This window comes from Python bivittatus, unplaced genomic scaffold (genome assembly GCF_059951505.1).
Source record: "Python bivittatus isolate LINGU-HERP-01145 unplaced genomic scaffold, Pbiv_v1 ctg000220_np1212, whole genome shotgun sequence".
Lineage (NCBI taxonomy): Eukaryota > Metazoa > Chordata > Lepidosauria > Squamata > Pythonidae > Python > Python bivittatus.
This window is the reverse complement of record NW_028277048.1, coordinates 32,875,982-32,890,299: the sequence shown is the minus strand read 5'-3', so window position 1 is coordinate 32,890,299 and position 14,318 is coordinate 32,875,982. Positions and strand designations below refer to the sequence as shown.

At 39.4% G+C, this 14,318-nt stretch overlaps 1 protein-coding gene across 6 annotated transcripts in view; it reads right to left on the bottom strand.

The window, feature by feature from the left end:
• The window catches only part of CEP112 (centrosomal protein 112), a 300,158-nt gene that overhangs the window by 235,763 nt on the left and 50,077 nt on the right, over window positions 1-14,318 (bottom strand). For 4 of the 6 annotated variants that reach the window (XM_088138295.1, XM_088138299.1, XM_088138300.1 and 1 more), the window contains exons 10-11: window positions 1,456-1,524; window positions 917-1,003 (exon numbers count right to left, since the gene is read on the bottom strand). In XM_088138295.1, the coding sequence (XP_087994421.1) occupies window positions 917-1,003; window positions 1,456-1,524 (156 nt within the window). The remainder of the gene's footprint in view (window positions 1-916; window positions 1,004-1,455; window positions 1,525-14,318) is intronic. The other 2 variants (XM_088138297.1, XM_088138298.1) reach the window with 1 other exon arrangement.

The following is a 14,318-nucleotide window of genomic DNA, read 5'->3' as shown; positions in this document are numbered from 1 at the left end:
CAATACAATTCATTTCTACACTACTTCTTGCAGCAAATGCCTACATTTTTCTACTCATCTTCATGTATTCAGGATATTTGCTCACAGCTCAATCATAAACTGGCAGAAGTTAACTTAATCAACAAATGTTTCCACTAATAAGAATCATATTCCTCAATAAACAAATGAAGAAGTATGTTTTTGACTCTTGTTTAATTGGGTTCTCTTTATCTAGTTTTAGGACTTGTGTGGAAAACAGATCACATTTTAGGTTATATTTATGCAGAAATATTGAAAATTCAAAAGGGTTCACAAATTTTTTAAGCACCACTATATATTGCAGCAATAAGAGTTCTGAAATATTAGCCTTTATTGCCACTGACAGCATGCTGTGTGGCAGTTCTATTTAAGTGAACCTCAACCTGCTGGGAAGATCTCCCTTCAGACCACTGTGACATTTTTGCTATAATAAAATTATATTGCTGTAATATTTTGCTGTAATAAAATAATTACAGCTGCCCATAACTGGATACCATTTAGAGCAGTGTTTCTCAACCTTCGCAACTTTAAGATGTATGGACATCAACTCCCAGAATTCCCCAACCAGCCATGGATTCATCTGAGCTTGTAGAAAGAGTTTCCTGCAATATGAGCTCTGGCACCTGTGAAACAGATCCATGGCCCTCCTATTTTTTTCATTTCAGGAAGCTAGGGGAAGGGTGGTGGCTAAATCTGATGCTTCTTTGAAGGAGGAGGATAGTCCCTACAGCACTGAAAGAGGCAGTGGTACACTCCTGAGAAGATTTCTCTCAATCCAGCCATGCAGGGCAACTTACTAATGGCAACATTCAGATGCTACACAGGAATAAATTTTATATTAGACATTTCTTTGTGCTACACAAAAGCCCACTGTATCCTTTTAATCAACATACTGTACCTTTTGAACATCTGCATCATGTTTCTGCTGTAATTTCAGCTTTTCTTCATGAAGTCTAGCTTCCATCAATTTTGATTTCATCTCCAGCTATAAATTGGAAGTTGCACATACTGATCAGTTTCATAGACAACACTTACCCTTCCCTATAAACCAAAACAGCTTCAAGAGCCTTTAAATCTGAGGTAACAATAACAAGTCAAGACCCACTGGCAATTATCTAGCCTGCTGTGGGTGGAACTCAAATGAATTAAAGAGTCACAAATCTTATAGACATTGAATTCCCTTTGGATAGAGAAGCAGTTTTGATTCAGTCAAGCCTCTACAACGCCATTGCTTGGTCATGAAATAATACTTTTAGACAAATTGGTCAATATTTCTTTTAAAGTTTACTTAAGGCTATCCTGTGCATTTATATCGATAAAACTGCACATTGCTTCTTTTGGCTAACATTACCCAACTGGCAATAAACAGTTTTTCTGACTGTTCACTGATTTTTTCTCCCCAGATATTGATATATTGGCCTCATCCTACACACCTACCAGTTTGGTTGGGATATTCTTATCTCTGTCCTTTAGCACTTGACATACTGCCTCCGCTGTTCCCACCAGCTTATACAAGGAGGAAGAAGAGGCAAAATAATACACAAATCAGAATGGCTCATTTTCAACTCAAAACTACAGCTAAATATATTGAACTTGGATAAAAATAATATGCAATTCCTTTTCATATATCTTTTTCTTTTACTAATTCTATCGTTTAGAAATGCAGTAGAAATCAGCAGAAAAATGCAGCAACCAATCAGAAAAAAAAATTACTTAAAAGATGCACAAAACAAGCATATATATAGTCCAAAGTCATCCGCATGGAAGGCCCAGTCTACTTCTGTTCACTATAACTTGTGATGCAATGTTATGATACATTCTTCAGCCAGAAGTAATATTCATTCTGCAATCTGGATACACTTAACTACTAATAAATCATTGGTGAACAGTTTGAAGGTTATCCTACTGAAATCACTTTGGATTAAAATCAGAAAACAAACACCAGTAAGTGTGTTTTGTTTATATCTGAGTGCATTGTGCAAACATTCCCATTGGAACAATTAATACATAAGATTATTCTACAAAGCTCACCTCACCCAAAGTATCCACTAAAATTAGAATATATAATTTAGTTGAATAGCCCTAAGATTTCTGAACAAAGACCTTATTTTATTTTTATAACTGAAGATCCAATACTCCTTTTTTATTAAGCTGATATCTTTTTAAACTTTTTTTACATTCAAGAAAACAAAAAATATTAACATTTATTTTTTCTTAAATAGTTTACAGAGTATTCATATATAGTTGTAATTAGTTTACAGAGTAATTTTTCACATTATGAAACAATGTGGCAAAACTACACTATATCTAATGTGGGTTCAGCCATGGTATGAAGTATCAGCAATAAACATGTTAAAAAAGCAGCATTAAAGCATGTTATCTTTGGAAACTATGTCAGATTCAAATGAGACCATACAAGCAGCAAAAACCTATATGCAGAGTAGAAAAGAAGCTAAGCTTCAATCCAAGGATCTGTCACACTAGCCTGTTCCTAATATTCAAATAATGAATAAACTAGACAGAGAATATAACACTCTCTCTTAAAGTATCATTACAGCCAAGCAATTACTCTTACTGTGAAATGCAGTCTATCCTAATCACTGTTTTAATGGTTATATACTGCATGTATCTTTAGCACAAAATACTTAACATTTATAATACATTTTCAGAACAATAGATATGGAAAGTTTGATGATGGTTCAGGAAGTATGATCTAAGAAGAACTTTCCATTCAGGAGCAGAGGGTGGAGAAAATGACAGAAATTTAAGATCAAATGATCCCCTGGAAAAATTAGAATGATCTTTAGATTTTTTTTGTGTTTTTGGCCTGATTACATGTATGAGTGTATGATTTTAAATCTATTAATACCCAAGGCGAATAACTTTAAAATAATTCATTATCCTTAATGAATAAAAATTACAATCGCTTTTTAGATTAAAAGTATCATTAAATTAATATGATTAAAGATTGTATTTAATTATATTTATATATTAGAATTTCTTAAAATAAAATTTATTTATTTAAATTATAGCCACCCACTCCATTAGACTCCGGGCAACTTACAAATACAAAAACAATTAAAACAATTAAAAACATACAACACCACAGGCAGACTGGACTAAAATAATAACAATAACAAACCAGACCAGACCAGGGGCCCTAAAACAGATTAACCCCAAGCCTGAGACTAAAGCCATGTCTTAAGGGCTTTTGGGAACCTCAGGAGAGAGGGCGCTGTCTGTATCTCTGGGGGAATTCTGTTCCCAGAGGGCAAGGGCTGTGACAGAGAATCTTGCTTGGCTTCCTGGTAGACTGCTGGCAGAAATTTCTTAGCAGCTTAGTGTCATGTATTGCACAATACTCTGATTAATTATCAAAACAATATGATGTTTTTTGTTCTATTTTTTTAAAAAGGATAATTAAAACAATTTAGACAATTATAGCATGTTAATCATAAAAAGGTTTTCCTGAAAAAAAAATCAGTAAAAATGTAAAATGGAGATTTGAAATTATTTTTACCAAGATGTTTGCAAGTACAACATTTTTATCATTGCCATTGCGCATTCCTCTGTGTTTTTGTCATTGTTTATGCTCTTTCCAGAGAACTATGAAGCAACTATGTCTTCCAGGCATGTAAACATTACTGATGTCAAACATCTGTTCTGTCCCTACAATTAACGCTATTAAAGGTGACCGATAAATTTGATTTTATGTTTGTGTGCACTCTCTATCTCTCAGACACATACACACATACTTTTTTCTTCTTTTTAAATGCACAAATACTTTTAAAAAATCAACAAGTTGCTTTATTTTCATAATAACCAGCCTGCTTATATCCTGGGATGAAACATAAGTTATTTACTTCAAAACAGTCTCAATGAAAAGTAACACATCCCCACAGTCCTATTGCAGTACAAAGCATTTGTGCTTATGCATGGAGATGTATTTTTTTCCTAGCAGCAGAAACATGTCCTGTTAAACTGGGAGTTGCTCTGGGGAGCATTTCCATTTCAGAGGGACATCAAGAAATTCAAGGCTGAAAAAAACAACAAAGAGCCCTTTGTGCAGAAATAAAGAATACAGGCATTTCGCTTGAAGTCACTAGAATGGATGGGAGATTTTAGGTGGATTGTTTACATTCACTCACTAAAATGTAATTATTATCATGGCCACCACTGACTAAGAGGATTCTGACACCAAAGAGCAGATGGACTTCAGCCTGAGGAAGCTGCAGGCATTCAAGGACTTGAGGCTGATCTAGCCAACAATCATACAAAGCAGCCATACCCACTCTGAGGATGAGGAACTGGAGCTGGAGTATCTGGCCAGTCTAAGACTACAGCATATGCAGTGGTAAGCAGAACCACAGTGCTCAGTTCAACTCCTTATCACCAAGGGCGTTCCCAGTCCTGAATGGCTTCACCAGTGTGGACTCAATTGCTAGCCTGGTTTCTCTCATTAGAAACAACTGACCAACCAACCTGAACTCTGTGTTCTTGAAACTGTGATCCTCTGACATCCTCAAACTCTGCCTTTCTGACCCCAGACTAGCTGCCAACCCACCAACAATGCTTAGACCACTGGCCTGTGACTTGTATGCTTCTGCACACTGCTTTAGACTCTGGCTGTTGGAAACTTACTGCAGGCAAGCTCTCCAGGGACTTTCTCTGTACTGTGCATGCATTTGCACATACAGTACTATGCAAAGGTTTTAGACAGGTGTGAAAAAATGCTGTAAAGTAAGAATGCTTTCAAAAATATATATTGTAATTGTTTATCAATTTACAAAATGCAAAGTGAGCAAACAGAAGAAAAACCCAAATCAAATCAATATTTGGTGTGACCACCCTTTGCCTTCAAAACAGCATCAGTTCTTCTAGATACACTTGCACACAGTTTTTGAAGGAACTCGGCAGGTAGGTGGTTCCAAACATCTTGGAGAACTAACCACAGATCTCCTGTGGATGTTGGCTGCCTCAAATCCTTCTGTCTCTTCATGTAATCCCAGACAGACTCGATGATGTTGAGTTCAGGGCTCTGTGGGGGCTGAACCATCACTTCTAGGACTCCTTGTTCTTCTTTATATTGAAGATAGTTCTTCATGACATTGGCTGTATGTTTGGGGTTGTTGTGCTGCTGCAGAATATATTTGGGGCCAGTCACACCCCTTCCTGATGGTATGGCATGATGGATAAGTATCTGCCTGTCTTTCTCAGCACTGAGGACACCATGGATCCTGACCAAATCTCCAACTCCATTTGCAGAAATGCAGCCCCAAACTTGCAAGGAACCTCCACCATGCTTCACTCTTGCCTGCAGACACTCATTATTGTACCACTTTCCAGCCCTTCAGCGAACAAACTGCCTCCTGCTACAGCCAAATATTTCAAATGTTGACTCATCAGTCGAGAGCACTGCTGCCATTTTTCTGCATCCCAGTTCCTATGTTTTTGTGCAAAGTTGAGTCGCTTAGCCTTGTTTCCATGTCAGAGGGATGGCTTTTTGGCCGCAATTCTTCCATGAAGACCACTTCTGGTCAGACTTCTCTGAACAGTAGATGGGTGTACCTCGGTGCCATTGGTTTCCACCAGTTCTGTGCTGATGGCACTGCTGGACATCTTCCGATGTCGAAGGGAAGTAAGCATGATGTGTCTTTCATCTGCTGCATTAAGTTTCTTTGGCCGATCACTGCGTCTATGGTCCCCAATGTTGCCTGTTAGTTTGTGCTTCTTCAAAAGAGCTTGAACAGCACATCTTGAAAGCCCAGTCTGCTTTGAAATTTTTGCCTGGGAGAGACCTTGCTGATGCAGAAGAACTACCTTGTGTCTTGTTGCTGTGCTCAGTCTTGCCATGGTGTATGACCTGTGACATGAAACTGATTTCCACAACCTCAGCTTAGTAGCAGAGTTTGGCTGTTCCTCACCCAGTTTTAAGCCTCCTACAGAGCTGTTTCTGTTTCAGTGAATGACTGTGTTTCAACCTACATATGAAATTGATGCTCATTAGCACCTGCTTGGTATAATTGGTTAATCATACACCTGACTCTAATCCTACAAGATCCCTGGCTTTGTGCAAGTGTACAAGATGTGCAAGTGTAAGAATTGATGCTGGGTTGAAGCCAAAGGGTAGTCACACCAAATATTGATTTGATTTAGTTTTCTCTTCTGTTTGCTCACTTTGCATTTTGTAAATTGATAAACATAAACAATTACAATATATATTTTTGAAAGCATTCTTACTCCACAACATTGTTTCACACCTGTCTAAAACTTTTGCACAGTATTGTATACCTTGTTTGCCTGAATTTGTTGAATCCTAAGTAAAACGTATTGCAAACTACTCTGCATCTCTGTGTGTCTGGCCTGGATCAGGACAATGATCAGGTAGCCTATCTTTCCTTTATAGCTTCTTCTGCTAGTGGATTATTCTTCTCTTTTGGAACTTAACCTATGAAGTGAAACTAAAACAATTTTTATAGACATTTACAATATAAACAGATAAAATACCCTGAAGCAGGGTCTCTTGGATGCTGAGTGTTTCTAAAAATTAGAACTATACAAGTCTTCAAAGGGTGCTTTGATGAAGTTTTGAACAAAGGACTCATCTGGATCATCTGAGCAAAGCAATGTGGCCCTCCTGTTTCCAAAAATGAAGCAAAGCAGCCACATTTTTTCACATTCTCTGTCTTCTGGACCCTCCCCAGCACTCACCAAGCTTTGATGGGTACTGCTGGAGAATGTGTCACTCACATTTTCTGATACCACTCAACCCAAGCTTCGGCAAATAGCAATGGAAGATGCATTACTCAACCTACCACAACACACCCTCATCACAGCTGGAAGTGTTCTGTCCTTTTCTGCTTTTGGTGTGTAGAAACTTAAGGCAACACAAAATGTCCTCTTGAAGCAATTGCATTGCCTCTTTGCTCTAACAAAGAAAATCACATCATTTCCAGAATGTGTACTTTTTGTCAAGGCACATTTAAGATCTCACCAACACACACACACACACACACACACACACACACTGTGGTTAGCTTCCTGTCCTCAAGTTAGCAGGAAAGTCTCTCACACTCTTACTGCAACTCAGGAACAAGACCAATAGAGTCTCTACCTTCACACAAAGGCAGCAATTAACTGTGACTGCTGCTGTCAGAGACAGTATTGATGCTCTCCATTAAGCATGGAAGTAAGGTAAGATGCAGGGAAACAGACAGGAGCATAGAAAGTGACAGATTTTCACTTGGCTAGGGGCAAGGGGGAGAGGAAAGAGAGGCAGGAAGCAGTGAAAGAATTTGCTTTCCTGATCCTAGCTCTCTCAAAAGCAGCAGCAGCAGCTTGGCCTGGGTACCTAGCAGGGAATGAGAGAGGCAGGAACACAAGCAGAAATTATTAATGAGAATAGTGTTTCTGTGCAAGATGTTCTACAGACATTATTCCCCTGAGCCAAAAAAGAGAAAACTTGGGTTGCTAGGAAAGGTTCTGTCTCTTTGGTAGCCATAGCAGAAATCGCCAGGGAGCACAAAGTCCCATGTCTACACAGGGTGGTCCTGCAATAACCCTGCAAATTCCTGGCTTCCTGAACAAACACGTCTCCTCCACACAACATAGAATGTTTGCATGGGAGGCTCTTTGGTTTCCAATGGAAAACACCACTTTCCTGCTGGATCACCTTGATTCCAGTTTGGCCTAACTCAGCAATAGGCTGACACTGAGATGGAACCTGTGCTGTGAGGATATATCCTCTGTAAAACTTTAAATGGGCCATTTCAAATCTGGAGCAAGGAGAATGTGGGAATGAGCACTAAATTTGTAATGCTCAGGTATTAAAAACTATATTTATTAATGCTATTTAAGCCACATGCATATTGTTGAAGAATAAACAACCAAATATAACACTTATAATGGGAAAGAGTACTATAACAAACCTTTAGCTAATCTTAATTTAACTAATCTCTGATGATCTTTAGATTTAAAAAAATGCTGAACAGAGAATTAAACTGTTTTAACTAGTTTCTCAACTTATTACGCTATTTCTACATGACCAATTAGTAGATAACTAAAGACTAACAAAATTGTTTGAAGAACTTCTTGGGGAAGCCACAGACATAGAATATGAGGCTAGTTTAGAATCAGGACTAAAATATTTTTCTAAAGACAGTAACATTTTCTGGAAATAATTGATGCTAAGACTTCAACCTGGTCAGTCCTATGTTACAGAAAGAGATAAATAAATGCATTTCTAAGACATATTTCCATGCTCTACCAAAGATGCTGAGCTTGTCAATCAGCATTACATAAAGCATTATCATCATCATCATTATCATCTTTGCAAAAAAGTATCCCAATGTGTTTTAGAAAGGTTAATAGAGGAATCCCTGCCCTTCAGACATGACATAAAAAGAAAAGGATTGTGAAGAAGAAAGCAAAAATATTTACATTTATATAGGCTTTCATGCCTGCAAGTAGAGAAAACAAGCTCTCTGCACCTGCTCCCTCACTAGCCTGGAGATGGCCTCCTGCTTACTTCAGTGTTCTTCCAAAAGACAACCGTACATTTGGTGGGAAGAAATTTAATGTAGGTTCTCAAAACTGTATATACTCAGAAATGTTCTTAAAGGAAACCTGAATCATGTCAACAGATGTCCACTCAAAATCTAAGGTCAAGCACACATTTCTATGTGGGATGCTGCAGAGTTCTACTCTCTCTTCCTTCTTTTCAATATCTACATGAAACCGCTAGGTGAGGTCATTTGCCAGTTTGGGATTAAGTATCGTCAGTATGCTGATAATACACAATTATATCTTTCGACCCTAGGCCAGCCAAATGAAGCTGTTGAGATTTTGTCCCAGTGCTTAGAGACTGTGCAGGTTTGGATGGGGAGGAACCATCTCTGAGTCAATCCTACCAAGACTGAGTGGCTGTGGGTGTTTGAACCGCCCAGATCTGGAGATATTCCATCTTTGACCTTGCATGGGGTAGCACTTCCCCCTTCAAGGTTGGCACGCAATCCGGGAAGTCTTCCTAGACTCGCAGCTCCTGCTTGAATTTGTACCCTTTCCTAGATCAGGGGGCCCTTCAGACAGTCACTCACACCCTAGTCACCTTCTGGCTTGACTACTGCAATGCTCCCTACATGGGGCTGCCGTTGAAGAACACCCGGAAGCTTCAACAGGTCCAGAATGTGACAGTGAGAACAGTAACAGGCATGCCTCAGTATGCCCATTTAACATCTCTGCTTTGCAAGCTGCACTGGTTGCCGGTTTGCTTCCAGGTGCAATTCAAGGTGCTGATTGTTACCTATAAACCTTTACATGGCATAGGGCCTGGTTACTTGAGGAACTGCTTGACCAATTCGAACCTGCAGAGTTGTCGCACTCTCGGTTCCTTCAATTAAAGAATGTCATCTTTCAGGACCCCAGAAGTATACCTTCTCTGTAGCAGTGCCTGCCCTCTGGAATGAGATTCCCCCCAAGATCCAAATTGCCCCCACTCTGCTGTTGTATAGAAGAGCTGTGAAGACCTGGCTCTTCACCCCAGCCTTCGGTGAGGGAGAATGAGATCCCTCACTTCATCATGCTTGCCATCTTTATTTTTTATTGATTTTATTGTAATTTTATTGTTATGAGCTGCCCAGAGTCACTGAAAGTTGGGCAGCATACAGTTATTATTATCATCATCATCATCATCATCACCACCACCACCACCACTATACAAGAGAGATGTTTACGTGCCATCAAGTCATTGTCAACTCTCAGCAACCACATAGATAGATTTTCTCCATGATTTTCTCCATACAAGAGAGAGTTCAGGTATAATGGTAGGCCAAGTCAAGAGACATGCATGGCAAGTATTCCAGAAATATTTTTTATTATAGTAAGGCAGAATAACAGAATCTTGAAAGCCTGTACAAGTTGCTCTCTGTTCTATCCTATACTAAATAAAATCAAGGCAGGGTTATTTTGAATTTTTATCTCATACTTACATACAGTCTGAGTCATACAATCTCTCAGGGCTGTATATTTTTTCTGCAAATCCCTCCTTAATAGTTCATTGATTCCTTCTGAAGGTCCACTCCAAATTCCTTTATGAATCAGGACGTCCCCTGAGCAGACAGGAATTCTCTTGTTACCCTCACAATCTCAAGGTATAAGCCACTGATAGTAATATAATTCAAATCAGAAATCGGAAGCCCATCGTTCATGTACCTCCCCCTCAGTCTGTTTTCTGTGGTCACTAAAATCATGCTCTCACAACAGTGCACCAGCAAAATGTTTTACAAACTGTAAAACATGTCTGTGGCATGATTTTCATTTCATTTTTGGCAGGATATCAAATAAAACAGATATTAAGTCTCCAAGAGGTTTAATGCACCTATAAATGTTTTAAAACAAAACAGAAAAATTATGTACTGCTTCCTGCAGTAGTATTATCACTTGACCACTATGGTCCCTGTGGATTCCAATCACAAAAAGGTTGATAGGTATTTTGCTAGACCTTTCTCCAGAGTGAAGTTCTTGGGAGGCAGTGACATGATACAGGCAGACCTCACTTACTGACTGCCTTGCTCAGCGGCTGTTCCAAGTTACGGCAGTGCTGAAAAAATAACATAATGACCAATGCCCACATTTATGACTTTTATAGTGTCCCTCAATCACACAATCACCATTACAGTCAGTACATATTGTCTTGTGCCTGACCTGTTTTCTTTTTTCTCCCCTTGCAGAGTGGAGAGATTGGAGAGGAAGGGGTTACAAGAGAGTAAGCAGGCACACAATGGGGAATACACATTGAAAGGAATGGGGTGGTACTGGCAAACAGCTGGCATGCCTCTCCAATCTCTCCGCACTGCGAGGTGAGGGGGTGGAGGAAAAAAACAGGTCAGGCACAGGAGAGATTGCCTACAGAGATCACTTGTGTTTTTTTCTTTTTTTCCCCCTCGCTTGTTTAAGCAATCTCTCCGCTCTGTGGGGGGGGGGAGGAGAAAGCAATCTTTTTAGGCAATCTCTCCTGTGCCAGACCCATCCCCCCCCCCCCCCGGGGCAGAGCAGAGAGATTGGAGGGAAAGAGATTACAAGAGAGTAAGCAGTTACACAATGGGGAATACACTAGCTGTTTGTGTAGTACAAACTAGGCTGCCAGTGCCATCATATTCCTTTTGATGTGTATTTTCCATTGTGTGCCTGCTTACTCTCTTGTAATCCCTTCTTCTCCAATGAATGTAAATACAAACATTAATTCCCTTCTTGCTAATTACCCCAGCACTGAGGTGAGCATTCCAAAGGGGAAAAAGCAAAGCTGCAGTAAAATCCTTAGAGGCAAACAAAAGCCCAAGGTGATTCATCTTATCAGTTGCAAGCAGCAGCTGTGAGCCGGCTATCCCAGGGCCCAGGTGAGCACAGTTGCAGTCACATGATTTCCCACTTAGCAACCACTTCACTTAATGACAGAGCTGCCAGTCCCAATTGTGGTTGCTGTACCAATTGTGATTGCTAAACGCATAAATATATGTGTATTTCTGATATGTTAAAGAGTCTGGCCTGAATCATTTCCTCTTAAGCCACTTGATGCTACTCAATAGCCAGGTGGGTAGCTTTACAAATTTCTTTAGCCCTACTTACAGGAAATCTTCCTTTGTATAACTTAATATATTTGCATTTGTGAAGAATGGACTAGGAGAATGGACAGGAGTTTTCAAATTTTGCAATACCATGATCTCCCTAAAATGTACTCTACCTTGTGCCCCTATAGCTGGATATAAGTCAAATAAATAAATATTGTGATCCGCCAAAAATACAATTAATTATTTCATTAGGGCTAGGGTTAGGACTAGGTGAGAGATATACCACTTAATTTTAATATAATTACATTTTAAACTCAAACTTACACTGCCCATTACAATTTCTGCAGGTAAAGTAAGGAGCAAAGCCCAAAGCAAGTTTTGACAGCACCCTAGTCTACATATGAAAGCTGATCAGAGTGCTGTTGTATTTTTAAAGACTCACCCATCTAAGTTGATTGTCACACCTGCACTAATGGGTCCTGAGACCCACAGTTTGAAAATCTCTGCTTTAGGATACTGTATACTTTGAGCAATCATTTTTGTACCTTGCATTTAAATGACAAGGTCAGCTCACCAGCTACAGGGATTTTGCATAGATTCAGCCGGTCTGCCAGTTACAACCATACCCGAGGCAAGGAACAAGTAGCTTTGGTAATGGTAACCTATGTCTATATCACCACATGGTTGAACTACTGCAATGCAATCCATCTAGGATTGCCTCTGAAGACAATTTGGAAGCTATAATTGATACAGAACGCAGCAGCCAGAGTGCTAGTGTAAAACTCACTACTGCAGAATAAAATCTATTTTGTAGTTGCTGCACTGGATGCTGGTAGGCTTCCAGACAAAGTGCTGGTCACCACCTGAAAAGCCCTATACATCATGACACTGGGTTACGTTATGGACTGTCTTACTCTATATGATTCTCATTCTTGCAGACAATGAAAGAGAGTCTACTTAAGAACCCACCTCCACAAGAACTGAGAGGAATGTGGGCCAAAAGATATGCTTTCTCTCTGATTGCTCTGATATTATGGAATACACTGCCTCTAGAGGTGTGCTTGACTCTTTCACTCCGGACATTCAGGAAGGCATTAAAATGCTTAATTGGCATCTCTCTGATTATCACACGGCTCTTTTTAATCATGATTTTATGTAAAGGGATGGTTATTTTTGTAAGATGTTTTATGTCAATATTTTAGGATTACCACTTCTCAAAAAATTAACCTTAGTACCCTCAGTTCTGGCCTGACAATCTATTTCTGTAATTACATATACTATCAAAGTATCCGTAGAAACCAAACTGCTTGTTCATAATTATTTTAACACTGTTTTACCATGTATGGAACTGGAGGGTTTTTTTAAGACGAAACTCTTAGATCCACATCAACAAAGAAGATCTAAAAACTGTGTTAAAAGCAAGCTTGACATGTAATAATAAAAAGACTGATCGTCTGCCTGCAATTATCTGAATCTTGTACTAGTTAAATCATTGTCCTGAATTGCTAAACCAACTCTTTCATCTGTATCAAGGTCTAATAGCTATGTACAGTAATTAAAGGCATGTAGTCATTTGCCACAAACAGCTAGTACTAACACCCTATCATATAATTATAAAAAGTTCTCACATTCATGCTGAACATTTTAATCAAGAAATAGATTCTTGTAAAATCATAAAGCTGCAACAGAACCATCTGTATCAGAGTTGGACAGATCCATGTTTCAGAAATGTATGTGGCTTTGGCTTTATTTACACTCATTAATGTCCCAGTTCTGTTTCTCTCCTACTCTATTCCACACTCCAGATCTAAAGCTATGGTTTGTTAAATAAGTCACGCAAACATATTGCACTAAGATAGAAACCATAATTTACAAACCTCCATGGCTGAGTTCATCCAACTAAGCTTCATGCAATGTTTGAACCCAGACTTTGTGTCACCAAAATGATGGAAAATAAAGCAAGAGGCACATGCACATACTCAGAATTCAAATATCATTTCCTTGCTAAAGTTATGCACTACCCTTTATAAGATGTTTTAACTGCTGTGCTCCTTTTGAATTTTTCTCTTTTTCCCCACTGTCTCCCACTACTCTGGTAAGATACAATGAGCCAAACCAGCTGAACTTCAGAACTAAAACCCAGAGAGACTGGGTTGGAGCAGAGTCCTACCTCTTCTGCCTTAACAAAGGACATTTTGCTTCCAATGGGTTTCATGTCCTTCTAAATATTTATTTTCCCTGAAAGGAGAAAAGCTCTACAGTAGTGTTCTACAGGTAGTCCTCAGGTTACGTCCATTCATACAACAACTGTTCAAAGTTACAACAGCACTGAAAAAATGGATTTAGGACCATCCTCAAAGTTCCAGCTGTTGCAGCATCCCCAAAGTCACATGATCAAAATTCAGGCCACCCCACATTTATGATCGCTCCCCCACCTATTCTCCCTAGTGCCACCCATGGCACCCATTCCCCGCCCATGGCCCCCACCAGTGGTCCTTAGCTCCTGCCCATAGCATCCCCCCCACCCATCGCTTTCACCCACAACTGTCATCCACCAGCCTGCCTGGGACTCACGTGAGGACCTGCACAGTATTAGGGTTACGATGGCAACCAGGACTGCCGGAATTTCGGTCAACAAGCGATACAGTTGTAAAGTGCAACATCACATGAATATCAACCCAAAATATGACAATACAGAGTGGAAAGGAATACAAAAAGGTTCTAAAAGCCCACAGT